Source organism: Rhipicephalus microplus, unplaced genomic scaffold (assembly GCF_043290135.1).
Source record: "Rhipicephalus microplus isolate Deutch F79 unplaced genomic scaffold, USDA_Rmic scaffold_132, whole genome shotgun sequence".
NCBI classification, from domain to species: Eukaryota; Metazoa; Arthropoda; class Arachnida; order Ixodida; family Ixodidae; genus Rhipicephalus; species Rhipicephalus microplus.
In genome coordinates this window covers 527,585-554,509 of record NW_027464704.1, presented here as the reverse complement: position 1 = coordinate 554,509, position 26,925 = coordinate 527,585, and the positions used below count along the sequence as shown (strand labels likewise).

The following is a 26,925-nucleotide window of genomic DNA, read 5'->3' as shown; positions in this document are numbered from 1 at the left end:
TGGAAGCCTCGGTCGTCACCTTAGGTTTTGACGAGCCTACCTATTTTTGTGATTACCATATATATACAAAGATTTATGAGGTAAGCATTTGCATAACAGATGACGATGATCACTGTCATGATTAGCAGTTATAGACTTTTCGTTCGAAGTATACTGGCAACCTGTCATTGATATTGTGAGAATACCTCCAAATGCATTCCACCTTTTCTTATCTCTTTTGTTACTTGTGCCTCCTGTTTAGGATCTTCAGTTCATTGACCTCAAGTTTACATATTCAGTTGCACATTGCAATGCCTCACTACCAATTCTAAAGCACTGATTATTTAAAGAAAATTTAAACAATACACTAGTTTTCTGCGCATTATACTATAAACCCGTCAGTTTGCTTTGCCTCTACAAGTGAGTACTCATATGGTAACAGCTCCACAAAATACCATGGTTGAAGATAAAACCGGAGGTTTTATTGAACACGTTCGCAAATGTGTAACGTATAGCAGTGAATGTTTTAAAATAAGTTCTTCGAAGTGGTCCACTGAAAATGTACGCGCAACTATTGTCCATTGGCTTCGTTTCTTGCTCTTGTGCCCATTATAAACATTCTAGTGTTTGTAACAATAAAAGATTGTGTTGATGGTGTCTTGGTGCCACACAGGAAGGAGGGGATCGACATCTTCTCATTGCGTGCATAAACCTGAAAAAGTTCGCAAAAAAAAGACCTTATAGGTTTTACAAGTAATTCTTTTGCTATCTTAGTGGTACACATATGGTGCAGCGCGAACTGATTGTTGGTTTGTATTCGCATTTGTCGGCTCCTTTCCGTTTGCTTCCTGTTTTAGCTCAAATTGTCAAACTTATTTATGGAGCATTGCATATCGAGCTGAGGCTCTATATTTTGAAGCATGATCGAGTATTATACATATTTTAGAGTAAAAAAAAACAGATGGCAAAAAAAAGCAGAAGCAGATTTCCTTGCTAGCTCATACTCATACACAATAAAAAATGTACTGCCGAAACTACTTAATGTTCATTTAAAATTCTTTGTTTACAGCAGCTTCTTTGTATGGTTGTAAGTTTAGTTTAGGTATGGTAATAATACTAAGCAGATGGCACAAAACACCTACCTTTTTTCACTGTTGGCTAACCTGTTCCTGATGTTTGTCTGTTTTTGTCGTACTCTTTACTGTCCTTGCCATCACCTTAACCAAGAACGTTCCAAATAACAGAAATGTATGTTAGTGCAATATCTGATCGCAACATATGTCACGCGAACATTTGTGCAACGTGACAACTCGTGTGCTTAGAATGCCACAATTTTTTTTTACAGCCTTTTGTCATTTATTACACAGTCGTAGCTTGAGTACGTAGTGTTTGTTTATGCTGTCATTATTATTATTATTATTATTATTATTATTATTATTATTATTATTATTATTATTATTATTATTATTATTATTATTATTATTATTATTATTATTATTATTATTATTATTATTATTATTATTGGTGTAAAAAGCCTATCAAATGCCGGCGGCTTTATTAGAGCTTCAGTAGGAACTGATTCTGTCACTGCCTCCCACATTTTCAACTACATGCTTTTGTATTGTAGCTTTCTGAATTATGTTGCCCCGCCACGGTGGTCTAGTGGCTAAGGTACTCGGCTGCTGACCCGCAGGTCGCGGGTTCAATTCCCGGCTGCGGCGGCTGCATTTCCGATGGAGGCGGAAATGTTGTAGGCCCGTGTACTCAGATTTGGGTGCACGTTAAAGAACCCCAGGTGGTCAAAATTTCCGGAGCCCTCCACTACGGCGTCTCTCATAATCGAATGGTGGTTTTGGGACGTTAAACCCCACAAATCAATCAATCAATCAATCTGTATTATGTTCTATAACGCGAGTCTTGTGCTAAATCTGTCGGAAAAGCTGATGATCATCGTTTAGTAGATCAGGCAATTTTACCTATTTCAGTTTTTTTTTTAATATTTTTTAATTTTAGATTCTGGTGATCGGTCTATCTGACGTGATTGGCTGATACTTTTAAAAAAGAAGTTAGCAGGCTAGTTGGTGCTTTATATACTTGTAAAGCTACGGCACCATGATGTAATCCCACAGCACGCAAAGTTCACGATCATGCCCTCTTTTTTTCCACGCCTCAGAGACATTGTCTAGAGTAGTACTTTTTATAAGCTCAACAACATTTACACTTATGATCACAATCAATATTTTTTCATTGTATTATCTTTCCGAGCAGCGCTACTTAGAAGACAATCCTTTATTTTCATGCCTTTTGTTGGAAGTATTCGCAATGTTCGCGATATATCAAAGTGTTGAAACATCAGCATTTTGCATAAGAAAAGGGCACACTGTTAACGTCTGTAAGTATCTATGAAGTCAGTCCTTCACCAAAATCTGAATTGACCTATGGCATCACCCACTATTATTTTTAATTGCAAGAAGACGGCTTCATGGGTTCCAAATGTTCATGCACTGTGGCGGTAACTTGTCAATGTAGTCTAATGGGCAAATGTGCAAACATAGAAAGGAGGCACACAACGTTTAAAGACGAATCGATTTCTCTTAGCCCTCCACTGAGACATTGTGATGTTTTCGAGAATATGGCTAGACCTGAAAGGTTGAAAAACACCACATTGCTGAAGAAGCGCTGTCGCTTGAGCAATTTTTTGTATAAGGCAGTTGTCTTCTTATGGGTAACCCGATGAAGACAAATACCCCTGTCGATGCGGTGACGCTCCTTCTTCAATATTATATCATCAATTCCAGTCTCTCCACCTTAACCTTATGCAAACAAAAAATTGCACATGCACGCGTTTTTGAAAACCTTTGTCTTTTTGGTTACTTTCTTCCTTCTTCTCTTCCTCCTCTTTCACTTTTTTCTTCTTCTCGTCTTTGTCTTCCTCCTCGTTGCCCTTACCATTTTTCTTATTCGTCTTGTCATCCTTTTCCTTTTCATTATCTTTTTCTTTGTCTCCTTCTTCACCCTCCTTCGGAGTGTTCCCTTCGCCTGAAATTTTATTTTTAAAGCCTTATTGCACGACTTCAATATATGCACCATTTTTAACATAGACGTTCATACAAGGCATATTGTTAGCATTCTAGGGTGCAGTGCACCTGTCAACCTTCCTACATAAAAAAGAGGCACCACTAGTAACACACAGGTAGCGATTGAACATTTCAGAAATAAACGCTTTATAGGTGCACTCTCACTTTAGTTTATGTTATGCATAGTTACTCTAGATTGCCCAATGAAATTATATATGCGCCATTGGTGCACTCGACGCTGCACGTTCTTTATTCAAGACACCGAAGTGCTCATACAATTCATCTTGCTCTACCAACGGTTGTCTTAATAATAAAGAAATCAGTCACTCCTTCCTTCCTTAAGCTGCGAATAGCTTTATATACTCACGAATAACCAAGCTTGAAGGGTATTTATTGTATGCTTCACTAATGTAGCTGCCCATACACCGGCACCCCACATCTTTTTTTTTGTTAATCTAAAATACCTAAGCTTTTGTGCCAGCAGGCCTGCGATTTTGAGGCTTCAAAGATTACGCAGTGTTAACAGCACAAAAAGACACGATGGGACCAAATAGAGTACACAGAGTGCTAAGAGAATTACGCTATGGTTACGACGCTGTCTAATGCAACTTCTGGGGGCAGCTGTTTAAGTGTTCTGATTCTGCGGCAATTTGAGGCAAATTCTTCTGCTTCCGCGACGCACACCTCTGGATTCTGGCGTCAGCGGCATATGAGCCCCTGCTCGTCAGAACATTTGCAGCAGCGGCCGACGACGCAATTTCACCAGTTGGGTCGCACATCATTCATGAATAGCTGGCTGTTACTGTTTTGTATAGCTATAGGTAGACAGTTTTCATTAAGAAGCGACCACCTTTAGCGGCGCGACTGTCACGGACAACTTCGTGCAGCCCTTCTAGCACCAACCACAGCGGACGGAGCGCACAGCGATTGCCTAGCTAAAACCGGGAGACCGTGGTAGGCAGCGCGTGGGCGCATTCCACTACAGCCCACTCACGACTGAGTGCACTACTGAGGCACCACGGGTTTCCCCCGGGAACCCGTCAGTTCGCCACTGTTCCCTCCTCTTAGCGCTGTCCTCGTTATCGTAGTCTTTCGACCTCCACTGTGATACGCGTTCACTCGCTTTCGTCCTCGTTCGCTCTATCAGTTCCGCTGAAGTCGACGGCGCTTAGAGAACGCGCCAAAGCACGCTAGAAACTCGTCTGTCCCCTCACGCGATTGGAGCTCTTCAATTGTAATCGTAGTATTCTAAAGAAACTCGCAATAATTCACCCTTATTAGAGTTGGATCATTATTCATAAGTTGTTCCTAGGAAAATTCCCCATTTAAAAGGGGCAAATGCATCTTCCATAATCTTCGAAATAATTATTTTTCTCAGAGTATTAACACCTAAACACATGTGTTGCGATATTACACTAGCCATTGCCTAAAGAAGTAATCCAACATACTATAGTCATAAGAGCTTATTATACGTAGTTTCTCAATCGCCGGCCTGGATAGTACAATGATTACGTTGTTGGGCTGCTTACCCGAAGGTTTCAGGTTTGATCTCGGCCACTGCAGTTGAATTCCAATAGAGGCTAGATTCTAGTGTCCCGTGTACTCTGCAGTGGCGGTGCGCGTTAAATAATACGAGAAGGTTGAAATTTCCGTAACCCTCTAATAGGGTGTGCTTGATGATAAAATAATATTTTGTTTATCCTTTGTGAAACCACACATATTAATAAAGCGAAAGCTTTACACGCTTTATGATATGCGAAAGTTCACCCTCCGTGGCGTCGGCATCTCGTGTCGGTGGCGTCAGCAAGAGTGATGTAAAAATGCATCGTCACGTAATGAGATTACAATATGTCGTCATCACGACATCACAGACTGCCAAAATTTTTGACTGCATTTGAACGTCGCTATTACATCATAATGACATCGCCCTGGGGCCGCATAACACGATGTCATGTGATGACGTTCCCACGTGACACCATTGCTTGATCGAAGGTGAACTGATCACTGCAGCAGTGCACAGTGCATCCTGGAGGCATTGTGACCACGTGGGGTTTTAGTGCATCCAGCCTTGATGTACGATACTTCCGTGAGCCTTCTAGCATACTTTACTAAAATTCTGATCAGACAATACCATGTCAGCTGCTTGGCTACGGTAATGCTCGTGGTCCAGCAAGGGACACGAGCAAGTTCTCACCTCCTCCTTCTTTTTTATCTTCCTCTGGTTTTGTTTCCCCTTCTGTCCCTCCTTTGGCACTTGTGCCATCGATTCCATTCGTTCCGCCGCTGCCAAGATCTACAAGCAAGCTGCAATTAATAAACTTCAAACTCCATTCAACAAAATTCATAACTAAACTTCAAACAAAATTGATAACGCACATCATGTGCTCTACTTTTCGAACATTATCAGTGTTACTCCGTCTATGTTCACGATTTCAATGTGAATTCTCGATACACACAAATACCTATATGTTGTAACCTAAAATAATTTACCAAAAAACTACTCGTATAGAGTCTGCTGGCCATAACAATTCCCCCTTTATGAAACGGGCATTGCTAGCTTACAAATAGATTTTCTTCGGGTCTAATTTGGGTAATTTGCCACATGAGCGCAGCAGCGTGAGGGTACTGTGAAGCTGCTTAATAAGCAGTAAGACGGTAAGTTGAGCCAGTTGGTTAGGATCAATCGTGAACTTGCTTACAGCGCAACACCAGAAAAAATACAGGAAGGGGAAGGAGCAAAAGAGAAAAAAAAGACGGCGTTGACTCACAAGTGTTGTTTATTGGAAAAAACGGAGTGAAAAGTATATATTTATATAGGTACTGGCAGCCTACATCACAACATGCGCAGAATACGAGGTGCACCGAGGTAGCGTTGTCACACTCATGGCAATAAACAACACTGGCCTAAATAACTTAATTATCTTTCATGCAGTGTGACGAATGGTTCACTAACGCACTTGCTCCCCCTAATCTTTATATGATATGCCTCAGCGATTTCTCTTGTTAGCTGGTTAGGATGCTTGAAGATGATGGTGGTTCTCTCAAAAATGGGACGAACACCGCATGACCTGCAATGTTCCGGCCGATGAAGTCGCGCGATCCCTTGAAGAGATAACTCATGCTCCCTTAAACGAACATTCACACATCGTTTCGTTTGTCCCACGTACTCCCTACCACACGATAATGGGGTTAAATACACAGTTTTTTTGACGCATATACTTTTCCACGCACTCCAGTTTATCCCCACACCCGAAAGACCAAAATATTCTCATTAAGATCTGGAAAGAACGCTCTCTTATAGCAAATAACTCATTCACCACTTTCGCACTAGAATGAAATCCGACAACAAAAAAGAGAGATAGACTGTTGGAAGCAACACTAGCACTCATGCTAAGGAAAAAGAGTCAGTGTATTCGTCAACAAAAATTTTCAACAATATTCTGGCCACTAAAGCATACGCACCACACATACTAGGCGAAATCAACAAGCTACCTCACCATCAAGTGAAGATATTCCAACGCGATGCATACAGCGTCAGGCTCAGGTGCTGTGCCGAGAATATTTCAAACAGCTCATTTAGACATCCAAAGTTTTCTCACAAGGCTGACGTCTGACGGCACATATAACATCTGCTGCACGCCGACGTGGCAGCTCTACGGAGGTTACTAAATTCTGATTATGAAGCACTCAAAGCTCTTGCAATATATGGTAGTCAAAGTGGTCAGTATAAAGTTGCTCATCATCTTTAATTACACTTGCCATTTTGCCACCTCATCCCTAACAGTGGCCAAGATTCATTCTTTTTTTTTAATATTCACCACTTATTCATTCTGAAAGTGCGGCAGATAATGCTCACCTGCATTCGAAGACTTACTGGACGATCCATCACCTACAAAAAAAAGAGCATGCCGAGTGTGTTGCCATTAGGCCTTGTTAAAAAAACTTGTTATTTTGATTGCACTGTAAAATTAGTGTGCTAGTAGATTAAGAGGGTTTTTCTGAGTTACTTTTCACGGAATCACTTATCACAAAAAGAACACAGTAATACAAGCAATCGATTACTTTTTTATCCATGGCAACTGGAATTCCTAAACACCTAGATACATTTTTGTGCAATTTTGAGGAGAGCGTTTTTCACCAGTGCACAGCTATTCATCGTTGTGCAGCGGTGTCATTCAGTGCGTCACTAAAAATGACTTTCGCGAACTAAGTGCCGGCCAAATTACACGACACCTTGTTGTAAGGATAGAGTGAAAATCGCTTATCTTCATGCATCAAGCGTCGCAAGTGGAAAGTCAGAAAGCGGAAGTGGTAGTGACGCGATACACGAGAGTTGAAGGAGGAATTCTACCCATCGCAAACAGCATTGCGATTATTTGCCTTCCACGCACGCAGACAGACTATATGCATCTTCAGTTAGGCAGGTAACACTTAATACCCCTTGCCGACAATCAGTAATTTAATCCAGGATTGCTGTAGTGGTATCTCTCATACCGTGCCCACTGGTCTATTTAAACTTCGAACTTGACCCATCACTAGTCCATTTCCTGACACAGGGGAATAATGTTGGCATGAAGAACAGCATTCCTTTTCCTGAAGTGAGCACATCGAGTAGTCTTGTGACAGTGAAGATTCTCTAGCTTGGCGTAACGGGTGGGACAGTACCTGAAACTTGTCATCGTCATGAACGGGTGTGTGCACCAGAACTCGGTTCCGTTCTTGCTGCTGTCATTTTATACTCGCAATTTCTTAATCTCATCAGCCCACCTAACTTTCTGTCTCCCCCTAACCCGCTTGCCTTCTCTGGGAATCCAGTTAGTTACCCTTAATGACCAGTGATTATCCTGTCTACGCGCTACATGTCCGGCCCATGTCCATTTCCTCTTCTTAATTTCAACTATGATATCCTTAACCCTCATTTGTTCTCTAATCCACTCTGCTTTCATCTTGTTTTTTAAGGTTACACCTACCATTTTTCTTTCCATTGCTCGCTGCGTCCGAGGAGGAAGCGAGCATCTGGAAGTTAGACTAATCGGTTGACGCGAAGCACGAGTGGCGACAGGCCCGCGGTTAGCAGTGCCAAGCTTTGCATGACTTGGCGCATACTGCCCGCATTTCTTTTTGTTATTTGAACGTCATTAATTCCGTGCTGCTGCGTCGGGGTTGCTTTTTAGAAGTTGGACGAAATGTAAATGACATCTGATGTAACATAGACAAAGCAAAAGTTCAAGGCAAGATGGAAGTTTGACGAGAAGGACAATCTTAAACACTGGGTCCCGTTGGGTTGAACGTTTCGCGAAGTGGTCTTGCCTTGTTCAGGACTTTGATTCAGACAAAACCACTTGTTGAAACATTGGCCCCAGCGACACACCGTGTTTCAAGGATTGTTCAAGTCTATCGGATATAACGTGTGTAATATTCCTTCATCTAAACATTTTATTATATCATGTGCCGAACATGTTCTTGACGTGCTCGTGAGTTTGTGAGACGTAACTTTGGTGTCACTGGTATAACTTAATTGCGTCTCCCGCTTTTTTTAGAGACACTTATATGTCTTTTTCACAGGGTCCTAGAATATGTGTTTGTTATACCAATCAAGAAGAAATTTGATAGCTGACAAGTTTTTCATCGTAACCCTCCTTAAGTCAAATGATTTCCCTATTGCAAAGAAATATTGCAGATTTATATTCACTGAGCAGAAATAGCGCTCCCAATGACAAGAAGTAATTCTATTTGCAACACTGTAAGCAGCACAAACCATAAGCACGAAACAAGCATTCGGTGACAAATTCGCGCTTCCACCTACCAAAGCCACCTCCCATGCCGTTGTTTGTCCCAGCGCCACCTAAAAGAGTTAAAATGGCGTTCACACACAATTCATCGCTACCAAAAGAAGCACAGCGTAAATTTGGCATATAGGAGATAAGCATTCGTATCTGTGATAGCAAGGTGCCCTAGCACACACATAAAAAACCGAGTCTTAAATTGCAGCGTCAGAATTACGGGCAATTATGAAAAGAAACACAGGTCTGACGGTCTCTCCTTCACCCAAAAGTACGCATCTCTGCGATCAGCCGTAAATGAATTTAAATACCACTCTATTCTATATTTCGGTTTTTCTAACTTGTCGATGAACACTGGCAACATTGTATTCGAAAAGTGTAAAAAATGGTGCCTAGATGCTTTTCAGTTTTACATAACCACAATGTTTCATTTGAAAATAAACATTGCAATAATGGCTCCACGGGGACATAGAGCGCTAAACATTTACTGAATTCCTAGGTGTAGTCATCATTATTACATTGAGTCAAGAGTACTTGCAGACAGCTTGCCAGTATTAGAATATCGCTACCGGTTTTCTGTGTTGTGAGGCTACCAAGCTTAATGCCAGCCGCCACAAGTACGCTGATGCGTTCTGCGAATCTCTAGACCCTCATAAACCGCTGTCATTATCTGGAGAACAGTTCGTGGTCTTCGCTCCTATCCGCAACAACGGCATGCTTTTAAAGCTTTGGCACTCCATCATGGAAAAACAGAACTCGAGGTGGCTGAAGAATTTCACACGAGAGTTGCCGGGAATATTATGAACGAGAGCATCGACGCCGTGATCATTACTGAGACGCGATTACCAAAAATGGACAGTCCATTCACCATGGAAGAACTGGAAGGTGCGTTAGTCGCTTCTAAGTGCACGTCATCGCCAGGTCCTGATGGTATTACTTATAGTGCGTTGGAACACCTTGGATAAAAAGCCAGAAGAGAACTTTTAGCATGCTTCAACAACTCCTGGCTCAGCGGCAGTGTTCCCCGAGAATGGAAAATAGGTCGATGAATACCACTTCTGAAATCGGGAAAATCACCATTGGACTTGACAGCGTATAGCCCTATTGCCCTCGCAAGCTGCCTCGGAAAAGTTATGGAAACAATGGTTCTATTTCGTCTCGAGTGGTACTTGGAACGATACACCAAATACCCTTCCTGCATGGCAGGCTTTCGTCGGGGCCGCTCCTCCATCGACTGTGTCCTTAACTTATCGACATTTGTTCAGCAAGAAAAAAGTCGCAAGCGTATATCAGTGGCACTCTTTCTTGACGTGAAGGGTGCATATGATAATGTAGCTCACGATGCCATCCTCACTTCTCTCGCAGCAATGGGCTTTGTTGGAAGAATGTTTCTATGGATAAAAGAATATATAACTGGCAGGCCGAATTTCTTTGTGCAAACAGATGAGGGTAAAACTGCTGAACATTACACCTACTGTACAGTACCACAGGGAGGTGTTTAAAGCCCCACATATTTCAATGTTGCCCTCATTGGTCTGGTGAAGGTTCTGCCAAAGTCGGTGTGCCTATCCAAATACGCCGATGATATTTGCCTCTGGAGTGCTGCAGTTACTCGCCCTCAGGTGCGTGCACGAATACAGCGGGCAGCAACCCTCACAACGGCCTACCTTCTGAAACAAGGCCTAACTATATCAACTGTGAAGTGCGCGTTGATGGCGTTTACACGCAAACCAATGACGCCATACCCTGTTTACATCAATGGGCAGAGTGTCAAATATGCACGGACGCATCGTTTCCTGGGCATAATATTCGACAGAAGTCTTTCGTGGAGCCCACATTGTGCTTACTTGAAGAAGTGACTGCTATCTATTGTGCATATAATGAAATTCATGTGCGGGAAAGCATGGGGAACTTCTGTGGCCTCCATGCTACAGCAGTACAGGGCCCTATTTCTGGATCTATTACGCTACAGCTTGCCGGTACTGACTAACACTTGCAAATCCAATACTCATTCATTGGAGAGTTTGCAGGGTCAGGCGCTGCGTATTTGCCTAGGAGTGCCCCGATGCGCTTCTACTTATGCCACAATCCTGCTTGCCAAAGACCATCCGGTCAGGACATATAGAGTTGTGGATTGCCTCAGAGCGCACATTCGACATGCTAGCCGTGTCCTCTACCACCACTTGGCCCTTCTACCCTCCGGAAGACCACGTGCTACGTTTTCAGACATCATTGCCAAGCACCTAAACAGCATTCCATCAGGATATACGCCAGCTACGAGAATGGCATGTCCTTTGAGGTGCCTCGACCAGCCGCAAGTACGTCTAGAAATTCCGGGTATCAAAAAGAAAAGAAATCACTCCAGAGTAGCATTGAAGCAAGCAACACTGCTATTATTACATGAGTTGTACTTGGAGCGAACGCAGATATACACTGATGGGTCCGTCTCGTCCAGAAGCTCATCAGGTGCCGTTGTAATTCCGGCTACAGCAATGACAATCAAGTTTAAGTTGTCGCGTATGACTACATCTACGTCATCAGAGCTTGCTGCTATAAGGGCTGCTTTACAATATCTCGTTCAGGAGCGTCCAGGAAAAGGGGTCATATTCTGTGATTCGAAGGCAGCGCTTCAGAGTTTGCAGTCTGCCATGCGTAGGAGGAATCATGAACAATTGGTACATGAAATAAGACATTGCCATCATGAAGCTCTAGCACGAGGGAATGATATTATATATCAATGGCTGCCTGGACATATCGGTATTACCGGAAATCAATTAGCCGATGATGCAGCCTGCTCAGCTCATGAAGGAACCCGTGTGGTCCCGATTCCTCTATCAAGGAATGATACAGCAAGACAACTTTACCTGCTGGCTCGAGATCTTACACGCACGTTCTGGTCGTCTACCAGCTTCCAAAGGTGTCAATTATATGAACTGGATCCTTCGCTCAAGATAAAGCTACCATCACAACTTTCCCGCTCCGATGCGACACTGTTATGCCGCCTTTGGTTGTGTGTTGCATTCACAAAGGTGTACTCCTTTCGTATTGGTATGGCAAGCACCTCTACATGCGACTACTGCGGAGCTGAAGAGACCATTGAACACGTCCTGTGCAGCTGCGCTGGCTACGACACATAGCGATGCCAGCTCCGGATGGTTTTGAATCAACTTGACTCCAGACCATTTTGTGTGCAGAAGATTCTAGGACCTTGGGCATCTGCCTCAGTTGCGCAGAAAGCGACTAAAGCACTCCTACTTTACTTAAAGTCAACAAACCTGAGCGACCGCCTGTAGACTGTGTGTGCTCCACCGAGTGTGCTCGTGATTGTGTGTACCTTCTTATCTCACTACAACCTCTTTTCTCCTGTTCATCCCTTCCCCAGTGCAAGGTAGCAAACCGGATGTGCGTCTGGTTAACCTCCCTGCCTTTCCTTGCATCTTTATCTCTCTCTCTCTCTCTCTCTCTCTCTCTCCACAAGTACGCTGCCGCTTACCGGTGCGTTTGGCAGTTCTAATACAATAGGCATACAAGGACATTCTGGGAATATGGCCGTAACAAAGGCGCAACATCTTAACGCAAGATTGGGACTGCATATATGTTACGATTTCTTTGAATGCCAATTAGCTGACGTTTTCATTTTTGTTTTCTGCGTGTATATCATCTGTTGCTTAATAAGATTCAGATGTCAGCCTGCGCACGTCCTTTCTTCTTTTTGTCTGCATTTCTTGCGCATTAAATCAAGCTGTCAAGATTATTTGACCGTTAAGCTTTTAGTTGTCGTACATATGATCATTCATAATAAACAGGAAATCAGTAGTTCTACTTACCTCCTGCCCCTCCCATGCCTCCTAGTCCTCCTCCCATGCCTCCTAGTCCTCCTGCCATTGGATCCATTCCACCCATTCCGCCCATCCCGCCCATCCCGCCCATTCCACCCATTCCCATTCCCATTCCCATTCCACCCATTCCCATTCCTCCACCCATCATTCCATCTAGAATGAAAAGAACACCATTTGTAGACCATTCAAAGCTTACAAATGTTCTGATAACAACAACTCAATCAGATCATAATGCTCAGCTGTGTTATTAAGGCACTGCACTATGCACTACAACACAACGCAATCTATTCGAGCCATAACAGAAAGGTTTGGAAGAGTGAAAAAAAGCAAGAGCAAAACATTGATGCCACCTCACTTCAGAGAGACGTCAAGGCTTTCAAGAACTTATGTGTTTTGCGTCTTTGCTAAAACATCGGCGCATTTCAGTTATTTTCACCCCAAGGAAAGTCAAACATGGAATGGCAGAAACATTTTACTTCTACTCGTACTTTCAATGATCTTAATTTCAAAATGCCTGTTGACATTCATAAAGTTCGGGGTGTTCACTGAACCTTGGATTCGGAGATAAATTACAGAGCAGTACTTCGACGGTAGTTATGACTTACATTAACCGATCCTCTAGATGAAACTACAATTATACTTTTTTGAAATGTCTTTTGCTTGTTATAAACTGACTTAAAGCACTCTCTTTCACGCCTCTTGTGTAATTTAGACGCTATATTGAATGCTAGTTTTTGAAATTATTTCCTACACCAGCTTTCACTCTTTTTTTTTTTTTGCTTGGGACTGTTTCCAACATTTGATTTTTTGTACCTTTCTTTTTCAGCGTGTACTGAACAAGCTTGATGGCGTCGCTAGTATTGTGCTTTGGGCATTGTGGTAAGTTAGAAACACGAAGCCTAACCTACCTTTCCTACCATGTTTAATCGAAAACAAGCACAGATAAAAGCGCGTATGATCCGTTGCATTGGATTGTCAGCTTCTTTTGGCTCGATTGTTTTGTCGTGCGTAGCAAGCCTGCAGCTTCGTAAAGTAGGTCAACAGAAAACAAAAAAAACGCCAATATGACACACTACCGCCTTTCTGTTAATTCAAGAGGATGGCCTCTGGAGTCGTGTAGTACAAAGCAAGTAGTGCGAACTCTTTCGTGGTAAAGGTGAATTTAGGTTTTATGGCGAGTCATCCCTGCTTGAGTATTGTGCTGTATATATCTGTCAAGATGCATCACACTTCCTCAACGAGCTCGTGCGTCCTGACTATACAGGGGTCAAATTAGCTTTATTCTACGCTATTCGAAACCTTTTCACATTGTCAAGCACGTCCGTTTTGAGGAATTTAAGCAGTGGCTTCTCATAGGAGCATATGCCTATACGCTTGAGCCCAGATGTGATTACAAGCCTTCTGGCAGCCCTTTAAGTTCAAGTTCCCACTTTCAAATAAATTTGTTCGATGAATGCCGTATCTGCTCTGAACAATTTCTGGTTGGTTATTAGGTGTCAATATTCCCAAATGGTCAAGGTGCTCTTCGGAATGGTGGCAAACAATGGACATTCCAGCTTTGGCAACTGTGTGCGTATGGTGCGATAAATGTTGCACAACATCGGCAAGAATATGCTCACATATATTTTTCCTAAACACAGGATAGAAAAACATAGGAAACTTCCAAGTGGCAAGCTGGCGAACTGTAAGCTATACGAAACGCTCGCAATGATAACCTTGTGTTCTTTTCGCTCCTCATCAATTGTAATCATGGATTACTTTGTGAGAATTGCGAAAGTGGTACTTCCAGGGATGCCTTGTATCACGGACTCCCGCGATTTCTCCCTTTCTAACTTTAAGTAGCAGTGTCAGGAATGTAAATTCGCTTATATGTAAGTGGTACCACATTCAGCGTTCGATTCCTTGTGAAATGTTCTGTTATCAGTTCCTTCTCGACATATGTCTTGGCTCTTATTTAGGAGCGTAAATGATTATTGTCATGTAGTAGTAACGGCGAAAAGGACAGTAGTGTGGCTGTGATTGACTAATTTTTTTTGCTGAGCGAGCTTGTGCTCAAAGAATCAAAAGTACAAGCAATGCACGCAGTACACCGATAGCGGCGATCAGTCGCTAACCATTGCTAATCTGCTCGTGAATGAAATTCCTCCGCAGTCTTTTTTATACATGCCTTTCAAACCTTACTTGTGCCCTCCACGTAATCTTAGTCGGAACATTCTAAGCTTGCGCGTGACATGCTACCATTCTTGGTGGAGAAACCTGAACGCATAAAAAAGACAGGAATAAGCGCGCATGGCAATATATTGTGTGACACTGTACACTGCTAAGTGGACTGCATCTCTAAACTTGCTTGCTCCTTCACAACTTCGTACAAACAGACAGCTGCACAAACAAGCCTAAGTTTCTGCACAAATGTACGCACGATGCTGATTCTCCTGAGCACTATGATAAAAATACGAGCATAATTAAGAGTACACAGCTCTAGACTGTGTGTGAAACAAAAAAAAAGGGGGGGCAGCGATGGCATTTAAAAGAAAGTGGCAATTTTTCTTACTCATCAGCATCACATCCGACATTCCTGGAAAGACAATAAAAAGTATTAGTACTGTTTACTTTATTAATGATAGTCAAATACTGCGTTGCACAGCGTTTTAAAATTTCCGTATTCTATTTTATCTTATCTGTTCGTTTAGCTTACTGACCTTATTTTCCTGCTTTGTAAATATTTAGTATTTGAAGAGACTGGTTGTGAACTGAAAAACTAATATTAAAAACAACAGTGCATGAAATTTCCGAAGGCAGCTCAGAGTTTAGGTCATTTGTGTAATGAACGGCAGCATACACGTTCGTTTATTTATCACTGTCCTCCTCAAAAGAAAGAAGGAATTGATTGATTGATATGCGGCGTTTAATGTCCCAAAACCACCATATGATTATGAAAGACGCCGTAGTGGAAGGCTCCGCAAATTGCGACCACCTGGGGTTCTTTAACTTGCACCCAAATCTCAGCACACGGGCCTACAACATATCCGCCTCCATCGGAAATGCAGCCGCCGCAGCCGGGATTCGAACCCGCGACCTGCAAGTCAGCAGCCGGGTACTTTAGCCATTAGACCATCGCGGTGGGGCCGAGAAAGAAGGAATGTGGAAGAACAGGGAGCATGAGAAGAGTGCAGGGTACTAAAGTGAACGGGCGTTCAATCGACCTCCTTGCCTTTCACTAATTATCCTCTTTTCCCTCCCCGTTAATTTTTTTTCTTTACTTTCTATGCTTTCCCCACTTTTATTTATTACCAATATTTCAAATTAACATCGCACATCATTGTTCTGGAGCATGATATCTTCAGGAGCTAGCTGATTTATTCCTTCTAATGATTTTTTCTGAAAAGCTCATAGTTCAACCATTTCATAAATAATTGGTAAAAGGCGAAAATCATGGACCTGTGTCTGATATCGGTGGTGTTTTTTGTAAGGTACGGGGCAGTTACAACTTTTCAAGAAACAACTTCTCCCCGCCTCTACTACTACAGAAGAGCTGGTTAGCGGCTCTTATTTCAACAAAAGTACCATACAAGCGAACAAATGCTGCACAAGTTTTCCACTTTGGGCATATCGTCATGTCTATCATATGTTTAACATACTAAATAGCCTTCTCGGATCGTTCGCCTATTAGTATGCACTGACAATAAAATTTAATACTTTTTGCAAGTCTTTGTCGCTGCTTCATATCTTTATCACCTTACACATGCTTCTTGGTCACTTAACCTTCGACATCTTTATTTCTGTGTTGCTGTTTTTGCAGGCACCCTTCTCGTACTTTAATAAACTGAACGGTATAACTGCTACGTCAGTGCTAACTGAAAAGGGTAGTTGAAATTCCCTAATTTTATCCTTTACCTTACTTAAGTAACATGAAATAAGCTTTAAAAATTTTGTAGTAACTTGTGCTTTCGGTAAACTGATTAGCTCCCCAAAAAATCTTAAATGAGGAAATGAAAAATGCAAAACTTTGCGTACCGAAACCACCATGCCAGGCTTATCGGGCTACTCTGAATTAATTTTGATGACTTGTAGTTCACTAACGTGCAGTTAAATCTGAACAAGTTCGTGTCCACACTCCATCAGCCACGATATTCAGCCATGATAGCCGGCACCTGATCCTGCACCCGCAAGCGCCGTTCCTTAGTTTCTAAGCTACAGCGCCAGGTACGCCTCTTTACAGCTCCATGAGCTATATTTCTTTTTTTTTCATATGTATAAAAAATGAAAGTGCACTCACCCATTCCTCCCGACGGGCGACCTGTAAAATAACCCCAAATCATTCCTCGCTCGTATGTTGTTCAAACAAGCACTCGTGGCTGAATTGTGAGACGCACTATTTGCCAGAGCCTTCCCTGTACAATCTGTGCTCATGACGCGATTGAGTATATTAAATAAAAGTGGTCGTGATCCACAATCTGACACCTTCGTAGCTGGGTTGCCATTTTCCTACATTTCATTGTTTGAAAAAAAATGCTATTAATACAAAGACCCGATATGTGCACTCATACTACCCTCTGTTTCACCTTCTTATTACAAAAGGTAGTGTGATAAATAAAACGTCTGTACTACATAGGTATGGGATACTTAAAGGCATGGCAGGAGAAGACGGCACAAGCCAACAGGAAGAAGACCTGCCAGCACCTTCATCAGTCGCACGTCATCAACTACGTTCTATACAAGGTGCCCTGACCAATACATGAACTATCGAACCAGCTTTTAGCGGTATACAGCGACAAGCATCATGACAGAACCATCGGCTGACTCTGACATCCCCAAGTTCACCGAATCAGCAGAGGAAGCACCTGTGGAGAACTGGTTCAACATGTTCGAGCTCCACGCTGCGTCTGGATGGCAACAGGAAATAGTCACAAACTTAAGCGACTACGTCACCGGTGATCCAACAAACGGTAAGAGGGGGAACATGGAAGCTTGCGATGAAAAATTCATAAACAGGGTTTGTGTCGAGCTACAACCTCTGTTTACAAAATTTTCACGTCACCATCTAGGCATTAATATTTTACCTCACTCACATCTTCCAGAACAATGAATCGTGGGAAAAAATCAGGGAAGAGATGATCATCCGAATCAGAGACTACAGTGGAGATTCGTATATATTCCATAAATACTACCATTAGAGTTCGTGTGCTTTTCCCAAAAGACCAAGCCGTTCATCAGGTTTCCCTTCTGTAGGAAAATCGGCCTTTTCTGCGTCATAATGAACCATTTTCATAATTCACAAGTACGCTTTTCTGCACCACACACTTGAACAAGAACAAGAAATGGTGGTATCTGTCGTGCTTCAAGCGAAGTGGCGGTCCTAGTTTAACGTGCAGGGTTTTTTTTTTATTTATTGATGTGATATAAAGATATGTGAGCACATCAATATGGCGCCGCCTGCTCCTTATTTCTTTGAAGTGTGTAATAACAAAGCTAACGTAAAATCCAAGTCTGCAAGCGTACCAAGTGCACATCACATACAATATACAATTTAGCATAACAGTCATAGCATAAACATATCTGTGCAAATACGGTGATGTTAAGCAATTGGAAAGAGTCTGTTATGAGTGTTTATATCAAGAGAGGTAACTCAGCACTTTTCGCGTCATTGCGTAACCAAACCGCGCTTGAACAGGCTATTTGCACTGAATGGCAAGCCGCCATTACATGTTCAAATTGCATAGCATGAAAGCTAACTTCACAAATTTGAAAAGAGTTTATTGCACTATAGGATTTCTGTTACTGAACCACTGTGTCCACTCTACCCCTCTTCTTGCACTATTGGCCCACCACCTTGTTTTGCGTCATGTGGCTCTTTGTTTGCTCACAACGTCCGCCTCACCCCTCAAACGCTCGCTACGGTCGTGATAGAGCTGAGGAACTCGGAATATATTCAGCTAATCCCTGCCGCCCTTCGGTACACTACGTGCATCAAAACAGCTCAGTTATTTAGTTGTGCAGTACGACCAACATTCCCAACGGGAATCTGACTGAACCACTTCTGTTGAGATATCAACGTCCTTCTGTTGAGGTATCAACGTACAGCCACCTGGCAGTCCAAACTACAAAGTAATCTAAGAATCATCAACTCTCACACGTTGTCGTGTGCCAGAAGCCCCTGTAATGGATAGTGTTTTAGTCGCCTCTGATTTTCCCCAGTAAAATCTGTCCTACTAACTTAACTGCCTGAAAAGCGACCAAGTGGACACTACGTCAAGTTGACAAAAAAAACAATGTCCTATTCCAAAACTGCTGCCCCCTCAGCGTTTTTAGCAAGACCAGCAAAGACAGCACAAGCAAATCAACCAAGTTAAGCAACATGATATCTCACAAGGACCACTACAGACATCGAAATAACATTCGCGGCTTAAAGACGTGTACAAACAAGTCAACTGACGCGATAATAAATTCAAGATTCAAAACATGGAAGGCATCGAATTCGGGGCATTTTCACAAAAAAAGACGTCGAGCAAGTTTATTCCAACAAATACCAAGGCCCAGACAACCCGACACAGAACGACGAAAAGGGTGCAAAACCACACCCTGTATTCCGGAAGAACGCAATAATACCCCCATCCGCCTCGGTGCGCAATTACGCAAAGTTATAGCACCGCACATGTACCACTCACGACAAAGAACACGACGCCTACGATATTTGTGCTGCCGCTACTCCAAATCCTCCCCACCACGTTTATTCCCCTCAAGGATACGTCATCGCCAGTCTCCACGTTCAAGGTGGGCGTATATATGTTTTCCAGGACATAACAGCCAGCCTCGCCCACCAGAGCTATTGTGCATGTTGCCAGACTGCCCCCTCCGAACATTTAACTGCGAGTTTAGGGAAGTTCTTTACGATGTTTCTGCGTATTTGGAAATTTTTCAGTCGTGCGGCTGTCCTTTGTCATTTGATGTAACTCTCACATTCTTTCGGGTGGAGAGGGAATCGTGTGAAGCATGAAGGCATGGCAGGAAAAACCGAGGAGGACAAAGGGAATGAAATAAATGTATGACGTAATGGCCATTTATCTTATCTTTACCTAATTACTTATATGGTACAGCCTTAGTTTCATTGGCATTTTCTTTAAAAAACAAAACTGCCCCAATCACTTTGATACAGTATAAATTGTCGTAATTGCATAGCCCCCTTTTTTTCACGAATTTTACTGCCTCACGTTATCGTCGCCGATCCCCCGTGGTGGTTCTTGCCGTTCTTCTACAAAACAACAGCAACAGCAAAAGCAGCAGCAACAACAACAACAACAACAACAATGACGACGATGACGACAGTGACAACAACGAAAAACCTGCTACCATATATATATATATATATATATATATATATATATATATATATATATATATATATATATATATATATATATATATATATATATATATATATATATATATATATATATATATATATATATATATATATATATATCGTCGCTAGTATATACATAAATTTTGCCTTTGTGGGCAGGTTGTGTGGTACTCACCCTTTGGCTTTTTAGGTTTCCTATGCTTTTTTTTCTTCCACATATCTACACAGAAGTAAAGCCCATATTTACAACATGATGATGATTGGAAATCTGCATTGCCGTACACTTAGAGTGCTGCTTACAGTACATCAAAAGATAATAGCAACGACTTGCTGTTTCTATTAGCTCACTTAATATTATATTTTAGATTATGTTTACTTCATCCCCACATGCATACAGCTGCAATATGCAGTCGGGACGGGGGAGAAAGCTTGAATAACGCTTGAGCTTCGTCTTTGAGAGTTATATGCGATAGCGTAATCGGGTCCCATGTTTATCGCGTTCAACAGAGTCACATGAAAAGTAACGTTTGTGCGTATGAAATTGGCCGTTTCAAACTATCCTAAAATGCCTACTGCAAGTGCAGGTGCTCATCAAGTAAAACAGAGCACGTGAGCTGTGGCCAAAATACGCAAAAGTTAATGCGAGCGCGCTTCATCAGAGAAGTGGTTCTTTATTTTAAAGACAATAGTGTCTCTTGGGATACTTCGACACAAATATTTTGGTCTGTCTTTCTGTCTTTCTGTCTTTCTGTCTCTACATTTGTCTGTTTGTCTGCCGTAATGATACCCCAAACGGCTCCAAGCGATACCCTAAACGGCTAACCGTATCCCGCAGCGCCCACCAATATTGCTCAAGTTTCAGCGCTCATACTTGTGCGAATGCCAATTAAAAAGCAATTATTGCTAGAGAAGGCATACATCAGTAATTCTAAGGACCGTAACGTTTATCACGCTGCGCTGACAATGCAATACGATGCTCAAAAAGGCAAGTGTTTCCAACGCTTTGCTAAGACTGGAGTTACTCTATATGCTCCCTTTAGGTAGCATATACCGTAACTATAGCTAAGACGACACGGTGTTGGCACCTGCCCGTCACTTTGCGTTCTACACCTTATCTCCTCTGAGACATGTGCGCACGCTTTCCTTCGTTTCCGAAGATAACGGTCGAAAATCGCTCGTGTCTATAACGCACCTCGATGCACTCGTTCACCTTCGCTGCACGGATCGAGACTCTCTAACGCAGCGCCTCCAGAATACAATTCACCGATTTTCTCGCGCATATCATCAAATGAACGTTTTGTTCGCTCTCTCCAAATGCAAGACTATCGTATTTCGACGACATTTGCAGTGAAACATACAGATACGGGGCCAATTTTTTATACCGAGATGTGCCAGAAGGTAGCAATATCATATCCGCATGAAAATGAAGAACCGCTTCTCTGATAGAGGGGGCTGGCACTCACTTTTGCATAGCTTGGCCACAGCTCGCGCGCTTCGTATTACATTACGAGCACCTGTCCAGTCTAGAAATGCCCACTATACCTTATTCTTTCTCTAGCGAATCGGCGAAGGACCCACTAGACGTCGAAGTCTCGACGCGTGCCTGCGCAGCTGCACATGTTGCATTGATGTTACACTTTAAACCACCCACTCGTTGCACAATGCATTTTTTACTCATGGTGATATTCTAAAATGTTGCGGCGCAACATTACATGCGTTAATAAGACTCCTCCACTATACATGACATTCTTACAGTGTTAATAATAATCTCGCTAGCACCAACGATGCTCTCTGCTATACTTTGGATAAACTACTTAAGGAGTTAAGAAAACGCAGCACCAGTGAGTCTGAGTAGTTCAAGAAACAGGCAGTAAATTCGCTCGTTTTCTATACGTTCACGATTTCACTCACTGACTTAAGGGACTTCCCACAATGATGTACGAGTCTCGATTTCGGCGCGAAGTAAGTTGAGTGGACTGTGCGCCAAGGTGAACCACCGCATAAAAATTAAGAGAGACACTTCAAGTCTTCATTGCATCGTAAAGCATGTTCATGGATACGTATCTTGCTGCTTTAACGATGTTTATCTGATAATCTTTGTCAAGTAGCCGCCTATACGTGAGGCGAGCCGGTGTCTTAAGGTGCGATCAAGAGAGCACCGCAATTCCTTGAAAAACCCGGCAAGCTCCTGCATGTGAATGCGTTGCCACCAGTGTGGGTTCATGTCCATTTTTAGCGCCACTTTCATTTTGTTCAAACACAGTAGCCCCAAAGCGCGGGAACCTGTTGAGGCTGCAGACATATCATAACTATCGTAAGCGTGTGGGTCAGTCAGGCGTCGGTGACACTTTACATAAGGAAATGTTATATTTTGTCGTAACATGAAGAATGTGCTGCGAGTGTGCCTTAGTTGTTCGGTAAGATAGGGTTTGCATAATCCTTTGCGGTTACCCTTATCAACACGCCTCTTTATCGTCGCTGCATCTTTCCGTAGTATTTTGAGTGCCTCTCTGCATAGCCCGTTGCTGGATTCTCTAGATATGACGTTTCAACACCTCGTGCTGTTTTTCAGGCTCAACATTAGGCAATGTGTGGTGAATGTATCCGAGATACATTTGTTCCAGTTTTGATGCATATGTGGTATTCTGCATATGAGTTTTGGTTTTCTGGATTAAACTTGAGCGGAAAGTGAGCGCTTGGGCTATGTCATCGAGCCTCCATCTTGAGTGCTATATACCTGTCCAAAACGTGCGGGAAATTGGTTCTATGCGACTGTAGCGATCAATTTGCATGCATGACGCAGATAGTTGACGGCATTCTGAAGCTTGCACGGGCAGCAGTAATTTTGTTCTGTGCGACGATGATTGCGTAAAAAACGGCGTGTTTCATAAAATGTCAGACTGCCGATGGACGTGCCCTCAGCTTTGATGGCGCTGGAATACTTACTTACTTGCACTGCGACTGCTACTTGTTTTGCTGGCCCCAAGTGAACCCAATAAAATGTTGAGGCGGTTTGATCGCTGCATTCGGCACCGTCACAAGTACCTTGCAATATTCGAACGCATATATTCGTTCTTTCTATGCACGGAGGCCTGTAACAGCTCACTACTAGATATGCCTGTAATGACAACTTACAGAAATAAACACTTGGTGATGTTAAAAAGTTGAATATGCCTTTGTCGAGATATTGACGAGTATGTTGCGGCTCAGCCGCAAACTTTCAGAAAATTTGTTTGGTTGCTTATTTACCATATGCCGAGTGAAGGCATTCGATTAGGGCACTTAAATTTGTACTCATTAGGTTAATGTAATATAAAAAAACCTTCCACAATATTTATTTGCTGGACTAAGGCACACACGTACATATAATTCATTTCATTTTGTATTGTTATCTGCAGCTATCCTGTGTACGGTTGTCATTTGTATGCAAATATTTTATTCTTTATTAATCCTAAGTTGATCATCAATTACTGACTTGCTTGTTGAAACGCATTGAAAGCCTCTAAGCAGTGTGGTAAACAAATGAAGGCCACTTCAAATTCTAGATTTCTACATTTCGCCTGGGAAGCATTGAACCATAATTCTCGTATAAACAAGTTTGTTTCACCCCTCCCACTTACTTTTAGGATTAAGCTTCTTCATTATTTTCCTGGTTCCTGAAAATACAAATGAACACATTTGTTTACGAATTTGTATTTAAAACTTTCTGATTTGCGATTATCATGCATTTATGTAACATTTTTCTTCGTTCAGCGAACTGGGAGCGCAGAGAAAACACAAAGGACGAAGCGAGGAACCACACAACACGAGCGCTCGTGTTGTGTGGTTCCTCGCTTCGTCCTTTGTGTTTTCTCTGCGCTCCCAGTTCGCTGAACGAAGAAAAATGAATTACCAACTGGCCCACATTTTGATCCTTTTGCAATTTATGTAACATTTCTTAAGAACAAAAATGCATAACCAAACTGTTATATTCACTCATCCAAGTTCAGCTTCATTAGGTATACTCTAACATTTATGTACGTTCTTTTATTTCAGAAAGTCACCTCCAATGCTATGCTTTACGTGCAAGAACAACATTTACCAGTATCATCTAGCAGCGCACATGGAAGCAGGTAGTGAGAAATAGTGAAGTAAAGTGAGAGATATGAATACGGCTGAGCCAGTGACACATTCACTCGATATAAAACATTGTAGGGGATCGAAATATGAAAAACGTTCACTTGGCGCATTCATAGGCACACAACTACAAAACATTCATCGTTCGTTGATAAGCAGTCATTTAGGCTACGGTGCACCTCAAGAAGCTCTGAAATACACTTTGCCGAAGTGAAAGACTATGATTTCAAGACCTCTTTTGTCGACTGCTTGTCGTCTATAGGTGCACTAATACAATCCGAAGAGTAAGCCTCTTTTGGTCACATGCTGGACAATGGCACCCCAGTAATCGAGTCATTTTACACCGCAAGTCCTGCATTTGTTGGTTCTCCGCATATTCCATTAACAAACCTGCAGGGTTCGTCAAAACAACTTCAAGTTCGTATGCAACAGAAAGCACTTCTTCCGAATAATAGCTGTTAGTTGGGGTATTTTTGGTTCTCGGTCATCTAATATTATATTCCGTTGCTTTGATGCTACCGTTAAAGGGAACCTAAACCACGTTCGATATATTTTCCAGCATTCGAAGTAAACACGTGCATCGTGTGCGGATACCCTCGCGATCAATGATTCTACACGTGCCAGCGCTACGAGCCTCCGGCTCACCACAAATTCTAAGAAACAGTCTTTCCTCCTCTGCTGGCCTTTCGTGCCTCCGCGAGACTCCAAGAACTTGAATCTCTGACGCTCAGCACATTGATGCTGTGATTGGTTGAGCAAGAGACTACGACTTCCGGTTGATCGGCAAGCAGCACTCCGCGCGGCTTGTTGTTCGTTGTGTTACCTACGCACGTGCGCGCACTTGCGAATCAAAAGCACTGCTGCCCCGCAACACAGGGCCCATACCTGCATAATTTATATAAGCATAGGCCGGAACGGCAGCAGCGGTTCACCAACAAGCGTGCAGTTGACTTAGTTGACGGAGAGAGGGAGTCGCGGCTACCGGAAGATAGCGTTTCGAGCATCACGTCGGCGTTGACGTATGTCGTCCGAGACAGGGAGGAGTGCTCGGCGAGAGGGCGAAGCGGCTTTGGAAGAGAATACCAATGGAGAGTAACGAAAATCAGACGCGTCCAGCTCCGCTGTTACGGCACCATTTCGAAAAAGGCACTGCACCGTGCTCCCGACTGGGTTGCAGAAATTAGGTGCCTTTTCTCATCTTCTAACCACTACGACCATTTAGAAAAAATTCGCATGGCTGCGTGGCAGTGGAACACTCGCGCACAACTTCTCGGCCACAACTGAATTTCGACCTTTGGGTGGTTGAGGGCCCTTTAAGCGCTTAGACACGGTGATACAGCACAACTAAGAAACCTTCAATAAAAATTCAGGCTGTACGTTCAGCTCAAACCATATTTGGAAATATATAAAAGATTTCGTCATTTCATCCAAGAAAATAGCATAGTTTTCATGTACTGACGTTAACAAATAGTAGTGAAAACAATTTTTTTACTAAAAAAATCTAGCAGTTGCTGGCCTGACCTACAAGGCCACCTTTCGTGAGTGAGTGTTGCCTGTAAAATCACCCGATCTCATCTGTGGCTTTCCTCTGCTTATTTTTGAAGTCTTTTTTCTCTCTGATGCATCAGTGTAGATAAGACGTACTCGTGCCGGACATTTAGCATAAGAACTGTAACGAGGAGTTGTCGAGCAAGAAATAGAGTGATTTCAAGCGTCATATGCTCCTGCGACTGTCTAATTTGCCTGTTGGGATGCATATACCTTGCATTTATATAAACTACTAGTAAATGGTAAAAAATATGCTGAATTACACCTCTCCGTATTTTAAAGAAAACCAATATATTTGTGTTTTTGTTCTTTTTATTATTATTTTTTAGCTACAAGGCTCCACGCCAACCTCAACATTTGCATGCTTCTCTTGCAAGAACATATTCGGAAGAGCATTGCTGCTATCCTAAAACACATTAGCATACAAAGTAAAAGAAAAGTTTTAAAAATGAAGCACAAATAGGTTTAACAGCGCTTAAAATAGTTACACCAATGCTGGAAAAATAGTTGCATGTGAAGTTGCCAGTAATTACTTTCAGTGGTTAGAAATGTTTCCTTTTATCAGAAAAATCAGTCTTTACTCACTTGATTTTTGCATCTGTTGAGTGCGTGGATATGCTGCTGAATTGCCGCTCATTCCTGATGATACATAATAAAGTGTAAGTAAATATTCTGTGTCTAAGAATTTCCACATTTCACTGCAGTGGGATCATGTGAGTTCAACAAAGGGCAAAATTGAGCAGGCACGTCAAGTTACATGATATCACGAAGGAAAGTGTGACCCCACTGCCTACTTTCTGCGTCTCTATGACTTGACAATAGACAAGTGTCTGTCGAATCTGTTCTAGCATGTCGCCGACAAAGGACATTGCCGCTGAAGGCGACCAAGGAAACGTTGAGGTTTTTGAAAAAAAAAAATGGACCTGGACAAGCAGCTGTGATAGCGTTGCCACGTTTTCACGCCATATTGATGAACTCTTGCTAATAAAATGCTTGTGCACGTGCAGTGTGATGCACTACCTTTCGGTCTTTCTCATCTTTTGTTTTTCTTTCATTCTTTCGATCTCTCAAATCCCGTTCCCTCGTGTAGGGTAGCAAACCGGTTCTTCTAGACTGGTTGACTTGCCTACCTTTCTTTCTCTACCATTCTCTCTCTATATATATCACTAATCAAAATAAGACTGTGTATACTGTTAACCTCCATACTCATATTGCTACAAGAA

General features: G+C 42.4%; 1 protein-coding gene across 3 annotated transcripts in view; it reads right to left on the bottom strand.

The window, feature by feature from the left end:
* Nucleotides 1-439: 439 nt before the first annotated feature.
* The window catches only part of LOC142790842 (uncharacterized), a 28,468-nt gene continuing 1,982 nt past the window's right edge, over nucleotides 440-26,925 (bottom strand). Inside the window, exons 2-13 of one of the 3 annotated variants that reach the window (XM_075885370.1) lie at nucleotides 26,288-26,341; nucleotides 23,659-23,694; nucleotides 20,214-20,258; nucleotides 16,955-16,975; nucleotides 15,230-15,253; nucleotides 12,667-12,831; nucleotides 8,863-8,901; nucleotides 6,913-6,945; nucleotides 5,251-5,349; nucleotides 2,836-3,018; nucleotides 1,122-1,196; nucleotides 440-691 (exon numbers count right to left, since the gene is read on the bottom strand). In XM_075885370.1, coding sequence (XP_075741485.1) covers nucleotides 1,138-1,196; nucleotides 2,836-3,018; nucleotides 5,251-5,349; nucleotides 6,913-6,945; nucleotides 8,863-8,901; nucleotides 12,667-12,831; nucleotides 15,230-15,253; nucleotides 16,955-16,975; nucleotides 20,214-20,258; nucleotides 23,659-23,694; nucleotides 26,288-26,341 — 758 coding nt within the window. In that variant the 3' untranslated portion in view covers nucleotides 440-691; nucleotides 1,122-1,137. The remainder of the gene's footprint in view (nucleotides 692-1,121; nucleotides 1,197-2,835; nucleotides 3,019-5,250; nucleotides 5,350-6,912; nucleotides 6,946-8,862; nucleotides 8,902-12,666; nucleotides 12,832-15,229; nucleotides 15,254-16,954; nucleotides 16,976-20,213; nucleotides 20,259-23,658; nucleotides 23,695-26,287; nucleotides 26,342-26,925) is intronic. The other 2 variants (XM_075885371.1, XM_075885372.1) reach the window with 2 other exon arrangements.